Source organism: Cottoperca gobio, chromosome 9 (genome assembly GCF_900634415.1).
Source record: "Cottoperca gobio chromosome 9, fCotGob3.1, whole genome shotgun sequence".
NCBI classification, from domain to species: Eukaryota; Metazoa; Chordata; class Actinopteri; order Perciformes; family Bovichtidae; genus Cottoperca; species Cottoperca gobio.
The window spans coordinates 28,314,904-28,336,031 of NC_041363.1; the positions used below are offsets into that span (position 1 = coordinate 28,314,904).

A 21,128-nucleotide genomic window follows, 5' to 3' on the forward strand; every position below is an offset into this window, starting at 1 on the left:
AAAAAGGCCAAAACACTGTGTTGTCTGACATCCGGGCAAACTCCAGGAAGATGGTGGGCTACTTCAAGCACCACTGCAAAGGCGAATTCCTTTATTTCATTGCAATATTCTAAATGACGCTGTTTTGTTTAAGTTGCTGCTGCAGTGACACTTGAATTAATCACTTTTTGTTGCCAATTTTTATAGGAGAGGCTGACACAGGGGCAGGAACAAATGGGCCGGACGGCACTGAAGCTGATTCAAGAGGTGGATACACGCTGGAACAGCACATACCATATGCTCCAACGTGTTTATGACCTCAGGGAACCTCTAGGAGCAGCTTTGGCAGGCCTACACACTGACGTTGCCCCACTCTCATCAAAACAGTATGAAATTATTGCAGATTGTCTGAAAGTGCTGTACCCATTTAATGATGCCACCGTTGAGCTGTCAAGAGGAGAAAAAAGTGTCTGGATCAAAAGTCATTCCACTTTTGTCAATGCTACACCACGCACTGGAGGAGGAAATGGGAATAGTCCAAACTCCAGAGAGCAAAGCAATGGCTGAGAGTCTGAGGAGACAGTTACGCGCCAAGCTTAACAATTTGCAATCAATGAGCATCATATCACTGGCAACACTGCTCGATCCCAGGCTTAAAAAGACAGGCTTCTTTAGCCCCATGTTTTGTAAAAAGATAGTTCATTAAATTTGAACATTTTCAGAATGTAAATTTGGAGTTGTCATTATTTACAGGTTATTATGCTGTGATGTTACTGGTCCGGCCCACTTGAGATCAAATTGTGCTGTATGTGACCCCTGAACTAAAATGAGTTTGACACCCCTGCCCTACAGTATTGGGAAGGACAGAACAATGTGTAGCCGAACTTGTACAAACTTGAAGTTGCGTTTCTCTGTAAAAAAAGAGAAACCGCCTGAAGCTCAGCACTGTGGAAAAGTTGTTATTTTTAAATAAAAGTAAATAAAATGTTGTCCCTAGAAACATAAGCAAAGTCATAAACTAAGTATCATATTCACATCACAACCCTCTCCCCAATTTGTTCCTACTTTTCCTTTGGACCATTGACAGACACCATATTATTAAGTACATAATTTATGTATTGGCATCACAAACATCATTTATTCAATTCAAAGTTTCACACACCAAAGCCATTATAATCACTCTGCCAGTTTTACATGTATTGTCCACTTGATGACGCAGTAGAGCAAATGAACCACCACGAAGCTTCGGCCCATGAGTGAACCAATTGGATGGAAAGCTTCAACGCTTCCTGAAGCTTCATCTCACCATCACTACCATCTGCTGAGTCCGAAAAGTAGATAGTATCTGTTTCACAAAGACTCACACCACTGTAGAGTTCTCCCTTTCTTCATTTCATCTTGCAGGAGTACAACAGGTAAGCTCTTCTTCAGGTACTTGCGTGTCCCTGCTCCGCCCGTCAGCGGCGCTGTTTGTATGTCATCGAAGTGAAACTTAAAGCCACGTAGAAGAAGTTCTCCGGAAGCTATATATTGTGAGCACACGGTTTCTCCGGCCTTTCAGTCAGAGTAGCGAGGGGACTATGGTGAGGAGCGCAACACTCGTCCATTAATTACGATTTACGTTTTTTTTTTCTTTTCTTAAGCCTATTAAATGTGTGTTATACGCACACACACGCTTCTCTGGTAGATGTTCTTGCATGTGTTAAGTAGGCTGCTCTGCTACCGGAATTGAATTAAATGTTATATTGTGTAGCCATGCTGCTAACCGACGGCGATAAACTTGAGTTGCTAGCCGTGAACTCACGGAGCATGTCTTGACTATTGATAGACTGCTAGCTAAAAGTGCTGGATAATATTAACGGACCTCGTGCAGACGCGTGTCTCTGTAAATACTAATAACATGTCAAATATAGCGGCTGTGGATGAGAGGTGGAGGTTACTGGAAGTCAAAAGACTTCCAAGTTTATTCTGCTTGTTCAACAATAGTTTGATACATTAATAGTAAACACGTTCGTGGCTGATAAAACATTACTAATTTTAAATGATCATTATGGCGCTGGCTGAAGCCTCTTGGGTGGCGCACACAACCCCTGTCTGTTAACCACGTGGAGCTACTTGGCTGACTCGTGTCGGGAAGAGGTGGTCTCTGAGGTGGCCATTGTGCCGCTGTCACTTATAAATGTTTCTTGTCATGATCCAGGCCAAGATCAAGGCAAGAGATCTGCGGGGCAAGAAGAAAGAGGAGCTGCTGAAGCAGCTGGATGATCTGAAAAACGAGCTGTCCCAGCTCCGTGTGGCCAAGGTTACCGGAGGAGCGGCATCCAAGCTCTCAAAGATGTAAGTTACTCAGTGTCTGAAAATGATTTGAACAGCAGTGAGGCACACTTTCCTACCACGGTCGTGGTACTACGGGTGTTGTGTTATGCTTCGTGTGGGAGGTGGGGGCAATTAATTTGCTGTCTGCCCATGGTATAAACACCATGCGAAGTTATTAATAGGATTTATAGATAATGTATTCAGGAACTGCACAAGGTAACTAGTCTACAATATATTCTTAAATTGTATTTCACGCTGAATGCAAGGAAACACTATTTGTAATAATAATAAAGGCTATACATGCATAAAATATGCTGACCAGAGATCTGCAATATTCTAGGTAGATGTCTATGTGTGAGGTAAATTAGGGTGGGGGCTGGGAGAATGGACTACATATGTCTATCTATTCTATGCCACTAATGTTTAGGATTTAGCATGCCCCCCCAGAGCAGAGGTCTTCAATGGGGGTCCTTTTTTGGTTATTAGACCATTTTTATATAATTTCTTTGACCAATTCCCCCCCCACAAATTTAAAAGACAATATCTTTCAGTCAGCAATGTACACATTCAGCTCTGCTCCTGGTGCACACACCTACAGTCAGACGGCGGAGAAGAGAACAAAATCTGCACCATGCATTAAAATTATATTTGGCCTGCGCTAATATGAATTATTCGTGTTCGACACCATGTTGGTTGGTATACAAATCAACAATGGCGTCTAAAGCCAACAATACAACTCTTGACTTCTTCAAAGTATTCTGACTCTGGAGTCCTCTGCAAAGGCAAGATTCAGAGAAAGTCCAAATTTCCGTGACCCATACATGCTAAAGCCGTCGGATTATATTGAGGATTTAGATTCATTACCGCCGATTGAATATCCGGATATTGTGCTACAAACGTCGTGGGCAACCAACGCACAAATGAAGGCATACAAGAGCTTAGATGCTTATAATTTCTTTGTTTCTGGCTGGGTTGGTAGTCTTCTTACCAAACCACTGAAAGATGACAGGGTGCTCGTCCATGCCCGTGTAAATCACTCTCAAAGAGCTCGAGATACACCGCTCAAGCCATGGTTTGTGAGTGAGAAGAGCGGCGATGTTATCCTCGCACACTGTGATTGTATGGCTGGAGTAAGTGAAGCATGTTCTCACATTGGTGCTTTGCTTTTCGCAAGTGAAGTAGTCTCAAGAATAAGCAAAACAAAAACATGCACAGGAGAAAAGAGCAAATGGCTGCCATCACATGTAAAGAAAGTGCCTTATTTACCAGTCAGCGATGTGGAGAAGTAAGGTCTTACAGTGTTCGGGTATATCATAAGCACAAATGTTTAACGTAAACATTGAAAACATAGCTTTAGCATGAGCTCTTACCAGATATAAAGTGGACGCCACACACACACGGGTGAATTGTGCTTCTTCTTCTGTTAAATCCTCACGAGTTATGTTGCTAAACCACAGCTTACGGCGTTCGGTAGACAGCAATTCATCCCTCTTTTGTGGAACGTTGTTTTTGATGATTGTAGGAAATCTAAAGAACCGTTTCTCTGGGTCACGAGTAGTGTTATGACCACAATTATACACTGCGCACACGATTGGCATTTTCTTTCAATTTTAGACGTTTAAATACAAAGAAAATTACGAAGCGTTGCAGCAACTCACATGCGAACAGGCGCCGTCTTGGTTGTGTATATCATCCAACATGGCTGATTTACGGGTTGGGAAATAAGCGTGAAGTCACATGCACTCGCTCTATATTATCAAATATGTCCCACTTGTTCAATAAATGTTGAGCCCTCAACGTAGTCCCAGTTTTTAATTTTGGCTCTCTGTGATTGAGTTTGAAACTTCTACCCTAGAGAGTTCGGGGTCCGACCGCCATAGTCTCTAATTCCTGTGGGAAACTACTTTTACATGTCAGGTTCAATAAGCCACTGTAGTTTATAGGTTTGGATTCGTTGAACGCCACACTACCACCACCACAGTAAAAGGAAGAACAGGCAGTTATGGCAGAATGTGAAGTCCTTTTGAGGCACATGTGCATACTAACCGCTCAGTGAAGAACAGCCATCCTGGCCGCTGCTCTTTAATGATTTAAGAAAAAAAAAGATTTATGTTCAGCAATATTTGCTGAGACTAAACTACCTTTAAACCAAAATCTGCTGTAAAGAAACACTCTGACTTTGGTGTTTGTTCATTGCAGCTGTGTTGTCCGCAAATCCATCGCCAGAGTCCTGACTGTAATCAACCAGACACAGAAGGAGAACCTGAGGAAGTTCTACAAGGTGAGAGCAAGCAGCTTCCTTTGATGCTAGTAACACAGACCCTCACTGAACACGCAGGAAGACACTCCTCTGGTCGAAGATGATAAATGTTGAGCTGATGTTTTGCTGATGCATTCTCAACTGCTTACCAAAAGACTGAGACTTGAGATGAGTGTTTGTCATGATCAGTGACTGCAATAATTCTGAATAAGACCGCATTTTTATTTGATACCTAGAAAGCCTGTAATGTGAATACCTGGTCAGATAAAGGTTCAGAAACGATCTGCAGCATGTCAATCAGATGAACGTCTTGCATTGGAGGCTTGCTGTCTGAACATGACTGTCATGTTTAATGATCTGGCCACTTACTAACACAAGTGTTATACCAACACTAAATGTGGCAAAAGCACATTATTGAAATGTGACCATTTTGAGCCTTGCTCTGTGCTTAGAGAAAACAAAATGTATGAAATTCCTTAACCTAATTATCCTTTGAATGTCTGAAGTGTTAATATATGCAAATGTTTGATTATAACCAAATATCAAACTTTTCTAGATATTAGACTTCACTTGTCACTATCATTACAAAATATATATTTTTTTGAGCTCTAATGAAAGATACTTTAATTATTTTCAGGGTAAGAAGTACAAGCCCCTGGATCTGAGACCCAAGAAGACCAGAGCTCTGCGCCGCCAACTCAACAAGCATGAGGAGAGTCTGCGAACCAAGAAGCAGCAGAGGAAGGACCTCCTCTACTCCATCCGCACGTTTGCAGTCAAAGCTTAGAGGCTTTGACTTTGTAAGAGATGTAGCCAAGAACCAGAGAGGAAGCCTGTCAGTGAAATGGCTTGAGAGCCCGCTTTGAGACAACTAGATTCTCTGGTCTGAAACCAAGATGGAACTGGTCGGCCTCAAAGCTATGCCTGATGTCTGGCGGGAACCAGGCACTGCTTATCACCTGCACAATGCCACACCAAAGGTGAAGCGTGGTGGGGGTTACAGCAGCAGAGATTGGGGGTCTGGTTTAGGGGTGAAAGCTGACCAGAGCAAAGTACTGAGGTCCTTAATGAATACCTGGTCCAGAGCATGCATGGTCTCAGACTGGGCCGAAGGTTCACCTTCCAACAGGACACTGACCCAGAGCATGCAGCTAAGATGACGTGTGAGTGGCTTACATACAATTCTGTGAATGTTGTGTGTGTTCAAGACTTTGACCCACTCAAACATCTCTGGAGAGACCTGAAAATGGTCTTCCACCGGCCGCCCCATCCAACTTGATGGAGACTGAAAATCTGTAGAGGGACAGAAAATCAGGTGTGCAAAGCTTGCACTGCCAACAGAGTACGGAGTTCTAGGTCTGGGTACTTATGTGAAGGAGTTGTCATTTTTCTTTTTAAATAAATTTGCAAAAAAACCTAAAAGCCTGTTTTTGCTTGGTCATTATGGGGTGTAGTTTGAGGGGATCATTTAAACATGGCTGCAACATAAAGTGAAGTCTGAATACTTTCTTTATGCACTGTAAGTGTTTGCTCCTTTTATAAAACAGGATGACTTAGATTCTCAAAAGTCTGACAGCAAATGCTCAAGAGGAACACTAATTACCAACTGCTCAATTTATGGCAGGTTTAAAGTTTGGATTATGTTGGTTTTTTAAAAAGATTTCTAAAAATGATTTCTAATGCAATAGTCACAGAAAATTATTTCCTCAAATTCATCCTAATAAAGTTTACATGAACATTCTGCAGTTATTGCCACTGTGGGGCGTGCCTGTAGAGTTTCAGTTCAGCACTGTTATGCATTGACTATAATATGAAATATCTAACATGTCACTCAGTCAGGGGGTTGTCAGTTTACTCAATGGGAAAGGGATCTTTTTAGGAAAAGGGTTTGAAACTACTGCTTCAAAGGATGGCCTTTGCATTAGTTTTGGAGGATAACATAGATCTGTAGTTCAGGAGTCACAAAAGACTGAACATTTGAAACAAACTGGGAACATTGATAAAAATAGATCAGAGTTAAAGTTGAAACTTCTGAAAACTCAAGAGGATTGTTTGGTCTCGGTTCCAAAAAAAGTGAAAACAATGTCCAGTGTTCTACATCCCTCACAGACCATCCAGTTCAGGCACAATCAGAATACATTGGCATAACTTGGGCTTGGCCCACAATTTGAAATGTCCTCCTAGGATAGTTAGATGGTACAATAGTTAAATCAGACCTGGTACTGAACTACTTTGCTGGATGGCACAAGGCACCTTCAAATGTAATGTTAGTAGCCAATGTCTTAAGACGGAGCACTCTGTTTAATCGTTCTCTTCATGGGAGGACAAAGATGAAAGCAAAGATCACCTGTTCTAGAACAAATGTACTGTACAGGTGCATCTCAATACATTAGAATATTGTGGAAAAGTTCATTTATTTCATTAATTCATAAACTCAGATTAATTACACACAAAGTGAAATATTTCAAGCCTTTTAATTGTTTTATCTTGAGTACGGTTTACAGCTAATGAAAACCCAAAAATCAGTATCTCAGAAAATTTGAATATTGTAAGAAAAGTTCAATATTGTAGACTCACGGTGTCACATTGTATCAGCTAATGAACTCAAAACACCTGCAAAGGTTTCCTGAGCCTTTAAATGGTCTCAATCTGGTTCAGCAGGCTTCACAATCATGGGGAAGACTGCTGACTTGACAGTTGTCCAAAAGACAGTCTTTGACACTCTCCACAAGGAGGGGAAGCCTCAAAAGGTCAGTGCTAAAGAAGCTGGCTGTTCCCAGAGTGCTGTATCCAAACATCCATAGAAAGTTGAGTGGACATGTGCTACTGTTTCATTCCTCGTGTCAAGCCACTCCTGAACCAGAGACAACATCAGAAGCATCTTACCTGGGCTAAGGAGAAGAAGAACCGGTCTATTGCTCAGTGGTCCAAAGTCCTCTTTTCAGATGAAAGTAGATTTTGCATTTCATTTGGAAATCAAAGTCCCCGAGTCTGGAGGAAGAGCGGAGAGGCACAGAATCCAAGTTGCTTGAAGTCCAGTGTGAAGTTTCCACAGTCAGTGATGATTTGGGGAGCCATGTCATCTGCTGGTGTTGGTCCACTGTGTTATCTCAAGTCCAAAGTGAACGTAGCCGTCTACCAGGAAGCTTTTAGAGCACTTCATGCTTCCTTCTTCTGAGAAGCTTTTTGGAGATGCTGATTTCATTTTCCAGTAAGACTTGGAACCTGCCCACACTGCCAAAAGTACTAATACCTGGTTCAATGACCATGGAAGCAAACTCGCCTGACCTGAACCCTATAGAGAATCTCTGGGGTAATGTCAAGAGGAAGACGAGAGACACGAGACCCAACAATGCAGACGAGTTGAAGGCTTCTATCGAAGCAACCTGGGCTTCCATAACCCCTCAGCAGTGCCACAGGCTGATCGCCTCCATGCCACGCCGCATTGAAGCAGTCATTCATGCAAAAGGAGGCACGACCAAGTACTGAGTGCAGACACATGAACATACTTTTCAGAAGGCCGACATTTCTGTATTAAAAATCCTTTTTTTATTGGTCTTATGAAATATTCTAATTTTCTGAGGTACTGATTTTTGTGTTTTCATTAACTGTAAGCCGTAATCATCAAGATTAAAACAAATCAAGGCTTGAAATGTTTCACTTTGTGTGTAACGAATCCATATAATATATGAGTTTCACCTTTTGAATTGAATTAGTGAAATAAATGAACTTTTCCACGATATTCTAATTTATTGAGATGTACCTGTATATGCTGAAGTGCCGCCCGCTGTGGATTGGTTTATTTAGGAAAAGATAACAGAGCCTAGACAAAGCCCTGTAGATAATTTTGTGGAAGCTAAACATTCTGTGGCCACTATGAGATAAATAGGAATGGAGCATGTCCTCCCCCACAGATCAGAAAGCGACACTTCCCCAAAGAAAACTATATTGGATTAATTACCTTCAATATATAACCCCTCTTGAGGACTAAATGAAGAATTCTCTGTTAAACCCTTTTTATAGGAAAGATTGTATTTTCTACATTTGTGCCACAGTCGTTTGCTTCCTCTAGTTTGATACATATTGTTAACACTATAATATTATTTTTATTTCCTGTGGTTATGACAAAATACTTTTCTAGCATATACATAGAATTTGCAATCATCCCTTCCTCCCTTGTTTTCTGAGAGTGATGTAAAAAGCAAAGTCTCCATTTTTACTCACTGACCAGATAATCTCTATTATTATAAAATTATTATTAATATCTTATATAATATATATATTGCTTTTGTGATTTTATTATGTACACCGTGTTAGTTTACAGGGTGCTGTGTATATACTGTATATGATCGATTGAGTCTGTCTTGGAGATGTGCACCAATTGTGTGGTTGTTGGCACACACACACAGGCGGGACATTTAATCAATGACACAATCCAAGAGTTAACTTGATCTGAAGAAGAGCCTACCTGTTGTACTCCTGCAACATGAAATGAAGAAAGGGAGAACTCTACAGTGGTGTGAGTCTTTGTGAAACAGATACTATCTACTTTTAGGACTCAGCAGATGGTTACATGTTTGTGTGTGTTACAAACTGTTTACAATCAAATGACAGCGGACTCCTATCAAGATGTAAACATCACAAAGATGATCAAGTGACATTAAGGCACCTGAGCTATATTTCAAGTGTCATGGCGAAGGGCCTGAATACTTGCAGTCAGAGTGTTTTCTTTTTAATACATGTGCAAAAGTGTTGAGTGTCGATTGATAAGGAAAATATGAATTTAAACAATTATAAATTTAAACTGTTTTCCTTTAATTCACCATTAGGAAGGACTTCAATTCCTTAGGAATTGTAAAAGGTTATTCTGTCTTGATGTTTGCGTTGTTTCCCTGCTCTGCCCATTAGTGGCGCTGTTTGTATTGTGACAATGTCAAATTTAAAGCGGCGAAGAAGAGATTCTCCGGAAGCTACTTTTTCTCTGCACGCGGTACGTCCGGCCTTTCCAACAGGGCAGCGAGAAGGAACATGGTGAGGAGCTCGACACTCGCCCATTTACTATGATTTTATCTCGATTATCTAAACTAAACCCCATTTAGTTTATGTTATACGTACACACAAGCTTCTCAGGTATATGTACTTGCTTGTGTTAATAAGTAGGCTGCCACCGGAATGGAGTAAAATGTTATATTGTGGAGCGCTGCTACTGACGGACGGCGCTAAGCTGCGTTGCTAGCCGTAAGCTAAATGAAACATGTCTGGCTATTGATAGCCTACTAGCTAAATTGCTAGATAATATTAAAAGCTGCCGTATAGCCAATGTCTCTTTGCAAATATCGTTACTCGTAGTAGACTGCTTTAGTAAACGTTAGTTATGTTCGTGCAAACGAAAGAATGCTGTAAAGGGTTGATGTTGTAACTTATCGGGCTTTTAAGCACAACGAGTTGCGTTAGCTTGGCTGACTCGTGTCGGGAAGAGGTGGTCTCTGAGGTGGCCATTGTGCCGCTGTCACTTATAAATGTTTCTTGTCATGATCCAGGCCAAGATCAAGGCAAGAGATCTGCGGGGCAAGAAGAAAGAGGAGCTGCTGAAGCAGCTGGATGATCTGAAAAACGAGCTGTCCCAGCTCCGTGTGGCCAAGGTTACCGGTGGAGCGGCATCCAAGCTCTCAAAGATGTAAGTTACTCAGTGTCTGAAAATGATTTGAACAGCAGTGAGGCACACTTTCCTACCAGTGGCTCGGGTTGGCCCAGATTTGACATGCCTGACCCTGGCTTTAAGATAACTCTCATAGGGTCTGTATTTGAGTATATACAGTGCATCATAGTGCAAGTAAGGGGTATCATACATTTACTGTCTGCTAGTGTCGCATGCCAAAATTATGACTTATGATTAAATATCTTGATACTGAAATGATGACAATGAAAAGTAAGAGGATGATGGAACATGAAATTATGTTTTTTTAATTGATTTTAAATGGGAAAAAAACAGGTTAAACCGTACTGTAAGCTATTGTTGATTTGCCTCTTGGTAAATGCTCGGAGGGAATTTATGTTCCCTCTGGTTAGCAGTGATCCATGTCTAGGGAAGGAGTGAAGCTGTAATGTGGTGTACCTGCCGTGACTATGTGGGACTAATAAAGTTGGACAACTTGGTTCAGACTCATGGGTCCCAAGTTATTTTATGAACTTCATCATAAGTATAGGAGGGTGTATACCTTCAGCTATGTTTGCTGAGACTAAATTACCAGTAAACTTAAATCTGTTTGTTCATTGCAGCCGTGTTGTCCGCAAATCCATCGCCAGAGTCCTGACTGTAATCAACCAGACACAGAAGGAGAACCTGAGGAAGTTCTACAAGGTGAGAGCAAGCAGCTTCCTTTGATGCTAGTAACACAGACCCTCACTGAACACGCAGGAAGACACTCCTCTGGTCAAAGATGATAAATGTTGAGCTGATGTTTTGCTGATGCATTCTCAACTGCTTACCAAAAGACTGAGACTTGAGATGAGTGTTTGTCATGATCAGTGACTGCAATAATTCTGAATAAGACCGCTTTTTTATTTGATACCTAGAAAGCCTGTAATGTGAATACCTGGTCAGATAAAGGTTCAGAAACTATCTGCAGCATGTCAATCAGATGAACGTCTTGCATTAAAAATAGTGAACATGCACCGAATTCTTCCTTTAAATATCTGAAGTACAAAAATCTGTAAATGGTTAATTATATTAGACCAACCAAAATAAACCAAATATCTAACTTTTCTAGACCCTAAACTGTTGCAAATTAAACTTTCATGTCCTTCACTGGTCACTTTACATTCAAAATATGTATTTATTCAGCTCTACTGAAAGACATTTTCATTTTTCAGGGTAAGAAGTACAAGCCCCTGGATCTGAGACCCAAGAAGACCAGAGCTCTGCGCCGTCAACTCAACAAGCATGAGGAGAGTCTGCGAACCAAGAAGCAGCAGAGGAAGGACCTCCTCTACTCCATCCGCAAATTTGCAGTCAAAGCTTAGAGGCTTTTTCTATTGACAAAATAAAATCTGTGTAAAAGACAACAATCATCTGTTCAGTATTCTTTCCACAAACGTCATCACACTTGCACGTCGGTCACATTAAAACAGTACTCTTTTATATCCATTGAAGCAAGTCTGATAAAAATAAATAAATTAAGTTGTCTTGATCGACCATAAGTGAAATGTTGACACTGGCCCCTCAAGGCTTTATTTGTTGACACTGCAAAAACCAGGCCGACAATGAGCTAATAGTCTTGGTAATGAAGCCCTCTTCGGGGCTTCTCTATTGTGCTAAAAAAGATTGGATGCTTCGGCCTGCAAACACATTGTCATCTGGTGGCTTGCAAAACATTTTTTTGACAAATATTTTTGTGGTTTGTCTTGTGTGCAATAAAAGTTCAAGCCAACATGTTAAATATTCAATAATTTTGTTCAGAAGTGCTGCATTAAATGTAAGTTTATGCAGACACAACTTTATGTACCTTATTGGTGTAGTTTAGTGCGCTTCACAGGAAGGAACGTGCTTTAACTTTCGCCCTATCTCTAGATTGTCTTGATACATATGGAAACATACACGTGGGTGCAGCTAAGCACAATTAGTGTTTGATATTAATGATGATCAAGTAGCTCTGAGCAGTTTGTGTGTCACTAGTTAATTAAAACTAATGGATTTTGTTAAGCACACATTATTCAGTACAAACATGACAGTAAAGCCAGTATTGTAGATTGTGATTGTGTGGTCCTTTTATGTCTCAACACGGATGACAGTGAGTGAAATGATGTAGTTTAGTGCTCCAGGTAACAATTATTTGTTCATTGTTGATTAATCAATGATCATTTTATAGATTAATGGTTTGGTCTATAAAATGTAGAATAAAGAAACATCTCCATATGAGAGGCTGAAAACAGCATTGTTGCATGAAAAATTACATTAATTTATTATCAAATGATTGGAGATTATTTGCAACTCTCATGTAGTTTAATAGTCATAACATTGTAGAATTTCCTGTGGAGTGTGTAGAATCAAAAGCAGAGTAAATGTGGATGAACAGGATTCAATTGATGACTGCAATGTGAGAAAATAGATTTAGACACAGTATCACTGCAAGAAGTACAAGACTGCAGAAATCTTATTGTGATACTGTCGTTACTAGGGGAGACTGGGAACGGTTGCAACAAATCTTATTCATTCAATCAGAAACATGCTGGAGTGATGATACTTATATAGTCGCTCAGTTAGACCCTCCCACCCCAGGAAAACATTGCCCATCCAAATACAAACTTGTATTGTTTTTTTATACATACACAAGTCATGTGGGGTACATAATCATTGGAGTTAATAACGTAATAATCCATTAATTTCATTATTTTGTATCAATGTAGTCTTATTGCCATTATTGTTCAATGTAGGCCTATGTTCTATGCATAAACAAACATAACTCAATAAGTGGTCAAAAATAAATAGTCTCTGAGTAACTGAGAGGAATGCACAAAGTGTTGCAACCGTCCCCAGTCTCCCCTACTTAAGACTAGATGATTTGCAAGACAATTCTCAGTATTAATTAAAAGGATAAGTTTGCCCAAAACCTTTTTCCCACCGCCCTACCTCGTCATGCAGATTACAAGTTTTGGTTTAATTTGTCCAGGTTTTAAGAAATCTAACTTGACTTTACGGTTCATATAATAAAGGACTGCACAATGATATTTACAGACCTCTGTTTTTTCCAGGAACAGTATCCTGGTCACTCTGGATATTGACTCGGACTATGCAGCCTGTGTTTTGCTGCATTTTGAAAGACACTGATCTGGGCACGGTGGGCTTTAGGAATGCTCGGAACGACAATCACCTTCATTCTAATTACTTTCCATCACCATCTGTCAGCGGCTCTTTAGTTACCTAACAACACGCAGCTTGTCACTACCCTGTGCACTGGTGCACACGGTCAGCATGAGCCTTCAAAGTATCTTCCTCCCGCTCTTGGTTTGTTTTAACATCTTTTGCTCATCTCTCTCCCTTCATTCGAACTCCGCTAAGAAGTCGGGCTGCTTCAAAGTCAACAGCTGTAAATGCATCATGAAGGATGGGAGCGGGGTGATAAACCTGAAAGCCATGGGAGATGCGGAGGGTCTCCTGGGGCGCTTGAAGCCTCTCTCAGCAGAGAAGATGGCAGTCAGTGCAGAGATGCTCGTGTTCTTCAGCCCCTGCCAGCCCTTCTCACAGCCAGAGGACCTGACAGGAGCGAACTGCACCAACGTCGCTGCATGTCTCGTTGTCAGGTAGAGTACACACGACCACAATGTGTTGACTTAAATCAAAAGAAAGGATTTTTGGAAGCATATTTTTATCCTTGCCTTTGATTGTGAATATTCTGATTCAGAACACTGACTGATTGCTGGTCTGTCTGTCAACTGTCCATTCTGATTGGATATGTTAATAGACATATTTGTCCACTCATACTATATTATGCTGTGGAAGTCAAGGTTCTTCCTCTCTGGGTTTGGGCAGCTGTTTTTGTAGTACTATGTCTTAACTCAAAGGGAAGGCCAAAACAGAATGCCTATATAATAATAAAAATAACCTGTTCAATGTAATTCATGTTCTTTTTTGCCTCTTTTGCCTCTATCAGACAGGACTGCTGCAGACAGGAAAGGGAGAGAGAGAGGGGGGGGGGGGGCATGCAGCTCAGGTCGGATTTGAACCCAGAACGCTGCAGTGACAATTATTTTTTGAATTTGAAAGGTGGAGTTTTAAGTCACCAGATTCATGTGACTTGTATAAGTGCTTCGGGTTTTGGACAGTGGTGGAAGTTTTCAGATCCTTTACTCAAGCCACACGTAAAATACTCCATTACGAGGAAAACGTCCTGCCTTCTAAACTGAAGCTCAATGTACTTAAAGTTTATTTAATTAATTTCTTTATTTTATCCTTTATTTAAACTGAAAGGTCCAATTGAGATATCCCTTCTGCACTGGTCAGGATGGGCAGCAAGTAGGCCTACACAATATTCATATACAATTACAAACAGGGACAGAAAACATACCAACACACATACAGGAATCAAGACAAATTATGGCACTTGTTTAAAAGAAACAACATTTATCTCTAAAAACTGATTTCAAAATATTTTTAAACATATCATGAGAGGGTAAAGTGAACCATGCCTTGCAGCTCATTTCAAGCTGGTCTGGCCTGAAAGATTTACCGGTTTACAGGTTCATTTTCTCTCATGATCTAGTGTTATAGCTACTGGAGTACTATGTCAGGAAAATGGATTTGCGGAATGTGGTAATTTCCCCAGTAAAGCAAAAAATGAACAGGGTAAAGTACAAAAGTGAACATCTTTAATATTTAACAGTAAATAGTATTTTATAAACTTAGCGTATATATATGTGTGTGAATCTGAAGTGACTAGTTAGTATAGCAATAACAATTTATTAGGTGGGACGTTAATTTGGGCAATGTGTTTTGTGGCCTCCAGAGGGCGCTCAAACACACACTGAAAATGTGAAGACTTTGAAAATACTGGTATACACTTTCCATAATAAAGAAACCACACAGTTTATATACAGATGTATTAGCAGCTGTTTTCTCACTATAATTGATTCTTGTGCACATTGAAAAGTTTATTTTGAACAAACAGAACATCTGTGTGTGCACTATGTGTGCCTTTTATGGGATGTTAGGGGGAGGGAGAGAGGGCTGAAGTTCTGCTTAAGGACCCTAAAAAGTCTGGCCCTCACATACATGTTTAGCAACGGCTTGGTTTTTGGATTAAATTCAGTAAGGAATTGTATCTTTAGAAAAATGTTCAGAAATCTGTACTTTACTCATCTTGCAGGTGAATCCCGGTTGTTTTGTGATATTTTGTCGTGAATAGGTATCACAAGCTCAACGGATACATTAGCAGCTATATGAGCTATGGACGACATGAAGGGAATGAATTCCACTACAACGACAGCCTGAAAATGCTGTCTGTGTCATATTTTGGTGAGCTAAAACACACACATTACATATAATGCTTGTCATTGGGCCTCATGCAGAAACATTCTTTTAATTTTCCTCCACCTCCACATGTACTAAACGTTCTTAACCATCCAAATCTGCTCTTACCCTGCTGTGCTGAATGATGAACCCTACTTGATCATAAATTGTAGGCGTGAGGCCGTTTGTTTATTGTTAGCAGCACACTGTCTAAGGGCAGGTGTTGTGGCACATGCAAATACTCTGGCACATTCCTAAGAATGACTCTATAAAGGCCGTAAGAAGAAGAAGTTCAGAAGTAGTGAAATGGAGGTACTGCTCAATAAACTTAAACAAAATAAACGTGATTTTCCAGAGCGTCAGTACTGGTGTTACAGGAATATCAAAAAGCATCTAAGAGCAGCATGTAAGCCATTCAGAAGCTGAACACAAACAATATCCTCCTCCAAGGGTTTCCATTGGGACTTCATTGGGACCAACAGTATTTCTTTAATAATCCAAACATTATAATAACTCTGAAAAATATAATAATCTAAATATTCATTGTTGATGTTCCTCAAATTTAAAATGGATGTTTCTGTGACTGTGAAAACAGTTTTTTTCTTTCAATCACTCGTAAAATGTTGTCTTACATAAGAGAAGAGCAAAAATAGCAAATATGGGTGAATCCCACAAATCAATAAGTACTAACAAAAATGAACAAAGCATGTCTATGAACTAAAATAAGAAGACATTTGTTCGTATATTGCTTCCTGCCTGACAGCTAATCTTCTTCTTCTCCTGCCCCAGTTGATGACGAGCAGCCGCTGACAGTAGTGCATTACCACTGTAATCCAAATCAGTCCACTTCTTTCATCCGGGAGCAGAGCCTCAGCACTGAGGAGCCCCTGCACATCTGGGTGGAGAGCCCCTGTGCTTGTCCAAATGCTTGTGCCATGGGAGATCTGGGTCTCGGCACTATCTTCCTCATCATCCTCTCCCTCAGTGCGGCTGCATACTTCATCCTTGGTAATGCTTCATATTATATTCAATTTGGAATCTACCAATATATTTAGGTGTAAGAATCAAGGGAACAAGACTTAAATACCTGAATCACACAGCGGTGTGGACTGTTTTGCTTAGCTGTAGTAAGAAAGTAGTAGCTTTATTTGTTTTGCATCTTTCAAGAACAGAATGTCACAAAGAGCTTCACAAATAGAAATAAGGCAACTGACATAAATACAGACAGGAAGAATACAAACAGCAGTCTTCAGGATGGTGTTACAGAACAGAATGTGCAATCTTCCAATGAACAGCTTCTTCCTCTGGGAGCCTGAACGAGCATGTGATCATTGATGTTTAAGAATGGGATTAGAGGAATAGCTTTGGGATGATTACATTTCAAATAAATTCTGTGCAAATTAAAGCCTGGACTGCCATTAAACTTTCTGAGCAATCCTCAGTAGAATATGATGATGAAGTATATTCAAATGGAAATATGATTGATCTTGTGGCATTAGTGGAAAGATCATGGTGTCACCACGTTTGTTATTACATGACAGTGCTTGAATATTTCTATTCTATGCTACTTAATGCTTTCATTTCATGCTCACATTTATCTGGGAGCTACCAGTTATCTTTCAGATTAAGATATATAATATGATACATTTCAATTTAACTTCCCAAAAGTTTGTAAAATAGTTAAAATTAGCTCCACGTGAAACATTGTAATGAAGCTTCACATGAATGCATCAGTATTAGTTATCCATCCAATATTGTAATAAATTATAATAAAGCTCTTCGGCTGATAAATAAGTACTTTTGATTTAGCTGATAATAACCCTTTGAACGAAGTCCTTTATTTGTAATGGAGTATTTTCAAAATGTAGTACTACTTTTACTTCAGGAAAGAATCTCCATACTTCTTCCACCACTTTCTGTAAACCACAAATAACCAAAGCAAATTAATTAGAAATTTTGCCAGGAGTTTTTGACAAACCTTGTCATGTAGCAACGAGCAATGGAGCGGACCTTTAAATGAAACAGCTGTTATCTCAGTAGTCTGACATCATCTCTTTTTCCCTTGGTGGGAATGGACTTCCAGGAATGACAGTTTGAATAAGCTTCGCAGTTTGAGTCAGTCTCTGTTTCTACGTGACTTTTATCCCCTCCATTCTGCCAACAGGCTCCTGTGCTCTGAGGCCTTTTCGGAGCAGCAGTGGAGTCCAGATCTCCCCTGAGCACAGTGTGTGGTGTATGATCTGCTACCTCTGCACTGAGAGCAGGCCAGCAAGAAGACACTACACAAACATGACTGTGAGCGATAAGCAGCTGCACGCCTGAGTCTGGAGCCCTACAAGACGTCTCAACGGGTCACATGTTGTGACCTAAAGGTGCCATGACACATGGAGGGCCCAGAGTCAGCATGGTTTTATTTGACTTTTTGCTGAAAGTCTTGCGCTCTGTAAACTTTTACACAGCATTGTATGGACTTCATCAGTAAATGATCCAAGACTTTTGGTTCGGTTGTTTAGTGTAAGTATATTTAATACATTTTAAAACATTATGGTATTTGTTTCTCATTAGGGAGACATAAATACTAACTTTACAAATACAATTTATTATTATTATTATTATTATTATTATTATTATTATTATTATTATTGTTATTGTTATTATTATTATATTGAAAATCCTACAAAGTGACATTTTGATTTGATCTATTTGCAGATTAGGAAACTTAGTTCCACAAATACTTTAACTATTGATGATCCAGTTCTAGTTTTTTCCTTTAGTCACTGACCATTACCCTGGCAGACTATGCCCATCAACATGTACTAGTTGTAACTGCTAACCCCCCCAAAGTGTGGTGGAATGAGTATAATGAGTCTCTATACTTCACATCTCAGCTGTGCTCAGAGTCAGCTGCAGAGCTGTGGATGCCAGGTCCTGCGTTAGGTTGGTCTTGGCTGGTGTGTGAAGGATGGGGAAACACCTGAGGGTTTGTATTGCTTGGTTTGGCCTCAGATGCCTGAGCACTAGTCTCCTCTGCTGAAGTCCTGCAAGGAGTACAGAAACATAACATGCAGCAATGTAATAATCAAGTCCCTAAACTCTGCGCAACTTCTGACTGCTGTAGATGTTTCTCCCAGCTTCCAGTCTTGGCTAAATATGTCATGGACCTATACATGGAATCGGAGTTTCGGGCTTCCGGTGGAATCGCAATGCATGCTGGTGTGGCGGGGCTAGAAAAGTGAGCACCAACTCTACAAGGGCCGCCATATTGGATTTCTTCTCTACGTGTTTACATTGTATTTAGCTTATTCTTCAAGCGTGTTGTAAACAAACCTACTACTCTACAATGAGTTCTTAACTCCTTTCTTATGATGAGGTTCAGATGTGGAAAGTCGAAGCTTTGAAATAATTTTGCCGCAAGCGGTATTTAAAGGTTTCAGGAACAAAACTGGAGCTTATTGCCAGGGTGTTTGCTGCATCAGAGATGGGCATTGAGGAGCAACAGCTAACGAAAGACTTTCAATCACAGAAAAAGAAAAGACTAAGCTTTTGGTTATGCCGAGTGGCGTTTCAGTGCCTGATCCCTTGACATTGCAGGATGGCTGGGTCAATGAAAACAACAGCATGACTTCTTGGCCGCCGATATACCTCAGCGATATAACATTATTTTTAATGTCTGACCACCCAGGGAACCATGTCTAGTTTCATAAACGAACTTTGAACAAATACAAAGAAGGCAAAGCATTTAGACTGTTTGACTCTGGCTGGTTGAAACAAATATCTTTCAATCCTCTCGCAGATTCTGAAATTGTACTCATTCAATGAAAGTTTCCCATACGTCACATTCGGCATGGATCTAGCGTTCTGTCTTTGTTCTTTAGTGCTGTTGGAAATGGAAATAGTTCGAAAGGAGGCTTGCAATCTCAATTCTTCATCAAACGGGTGCAATCGTGACGCTCACAATGAGATTCTGTCCATTTATTTATCTTTCTCCCACTGTTTGAACATCCTTTCTCCACACAACTTCGGTGTCCAAATCCCATAACTAGAAGAGCGATGATTACACACTAAAAACTAGCCAAATACAATGTAAACACGTAGAGAAGAAATCCAATATGGCGGCCCTTGTAGAGTTGGTGCTCACTTCTCTAGCCCTGCTACACCAGCATGCATTGCGATTCCACCGGAAGCCCAAAACTCCGATTCCATGTATATACAGGACACATTCTGACTGCAAGACAGTAAACAAGATGATTTCATCAAATGTCGCACTATTCCTTTAAAGTTATGATTAAAGTATTGTTACCTTGTTCTAAATTACATTGGCATTCATTTGGTAATGAATAAAGATAATTTAACAACATTAAAACATATTTAATGACTAACTCAAACATGTTTTATCATGGTATGTAAAAGTTAAATTCCATAATATAATCTTGTCAAAGGACTCCAACGTTGAGTAGAAATATGACAAACATGGCATGACCACAGTGACAGCTATACGACCTGTAGACTAAAACCTTTGTATCTTGTTCATGGTGGAGCCTGTCAGCCTATCTGCTCATCTGCATCTATCCAAAACTATCATTTTCATTTCTATATCTTGACAACAGTCATTAAACTTGCTATGAATATGCATGCTCTCCACACGTTGATGCTCTGGTGAGCCTCTGAGCTTCCTCTAGCACCAGAGGAGTTTTCCCACGTGTATATTGCTAGGACATTACTGAGCACTTTCATGAACCCTTTTGATTTGTGACCCAGAGGGAAACATTACACGCAAATATTCTAAATTATAAAGCATGGTTTTCTTTTCATACACTACTTTCATGTTGTCATTAAGAAAGCACTTTGGAGCCCTAAGGGCCACTAGTGGGGCTTGACACATTTATTCCTGTTTCCTGACAATACAGATAGTCATATTTATTTATTTTCTGGTCCCTATTTCTGGGAAATAATCCTAATGTTCATGCATTGATGGAATTAGATTCCACCAGCAGGTGGGGCTTTGTCTCTGTGTGTGTGTGTTGTTTGGTGGCGAGCAGGTCTACAGTGGGTTCATCAGACATTTTTATTTAATTACATTTTTTCCTAAACAAACCGCTGCCGGATGCTGCTTGAAACAGCGTTAATGAGGGAGAGACTCAACCAACACACTGAGAAAAGAGCTCCATGCAGCTAAAGGGGAATGCAGAGATGGGTTGATGGTCCTCTGTGGGTTCGTCACTACTAGCGACACCTTTCACTTTACACAAAGTCTTTTGATCTACTTTACATATACTAATATGAATTAGGGAAACTTTAACATATTATCAAACTTATTATTTTTGTAATAATAACCAGTAACATCCCTGTGTCTTCATCCATCTCTACATGATGTTTCACAGGACATCCTGTAACTTCATCCTCTTTGGCTTTTTTCACTTTTCATTCCATGGATCTACCAGATCCCAATTAGACCCAGTGGGCATGCCTTTACATGCACTCCAGTTGTTGTAATTGCTTGGGAAAATATTTTTTCTCTCCCCACCCTTCGACTGACATCACTTCTGAGATCTGTTTTGGAGCTCTGTT

At 40.2% G+C, this 21,128-nt stretch overlaps 2 protein-coding genes across 3 annotated transcripts; both read left to right on the forward strand.

The window, feature by feature from the left end:
• The first annotated feature begins 1,444 nt into the window (after window positions 1–1,444).
• LOC115013397 (60S ribosomal protein L35) lies at window positions 1,445–5,977 on the forward strand. Its single transcript, XM_029439667.1, has 4 exons — window positions 1,445–1,562; window positions 2,180–2,316; window positions 4,495–4,576; window positions 5,193–5,977. Exons 1-4 carry the CDS (start codon window positions 1,560–1,562, stop codon window positions 5,340–5,342), a joined length of 372 nt encoding a protein of 123 aa, XP_029295527.1. The 5' UTR covers window positions 1,445–1,559; the 3' UTR covers window positions 5,343–5,977.
• A 3,492-nt stretch (window positions 5,978–9,469) lies between these two features.
• rpl35 (ribosomal protein L35) lies at window positions 9,470–11,620 on the forward strand. 2 transcript variants are annotated; one of them, XM_029439665.1, is made up of 4 exons: window positions 9,470–9,586; window positions 10,096–10,232; window positions 10,835–10,916; window positions 11,429–11,620. In XM_029439665.1, the coding sequence occupies exons 1-4, from the start codon at window positions 9,584–9,586 to the stop codon at window positions 11,576–11,578; spliced, it is 372 nt and encodes a 123-aa protein (XP_029295525.1). In that variant the 5' UTR covers window positions 9,470–9,583; the 3' UTR covers window positions 11,579–11,620. The 2 variants fall into 2 exon arrangements, with proteins under 2 accessions (XP_029295525.1, XP_029295524.1); XM_029439664.1 differs by lacking the exon at window positions 9,470–9,586 and having other exon boundaries at window positions 10,072–10,232.
• The last annotated feature ends 9,508 nt before the right edge of the window (window positions 11,621–21,128 follow it).

Bases quoted from the DNA above. Each gene is read 5' to 3' on its own strand.
- LOC115013397 (XM_029439667.1), top strand. The intron at 2,317-4,494 runs GTAAGTTACTCA...TGTTCATTGCAG, and splicing joins GCATCCAAGCTCTCAAAGAT to CTGTGTTGTCCGCAAATCCA. The intron at 4,577-5,192 runs GTGAGAGCAAGC...AATTATTTTCAG, and splicing joins ACCTGAGGAAGTTCTACAAG to GGTAAGAAGTACAAGCCCCT.
- rpl35 (XM_029439664.1), top strand. From the start codon at position 10,075: ATGTTTCTTGTCATGATCCAGGCCAAGATCAAGGCAAGAGATCTGCGG. The intron at 10,233-10,834 runs GTAAGTTACTCA...TGTTCATTGCAG, and splicing joins GCATCCAAGCTCTCAAAGAT to CCGTGTTGTCCGCAAATCCA. The intron at 10,917-11,428 runs GTGAGAGCAAGC...TTCATTTTTCAG, and splicing joins ACCTGAGGAAGTTCTACAAG to GGTAAGAAGTACAAGCCCCT.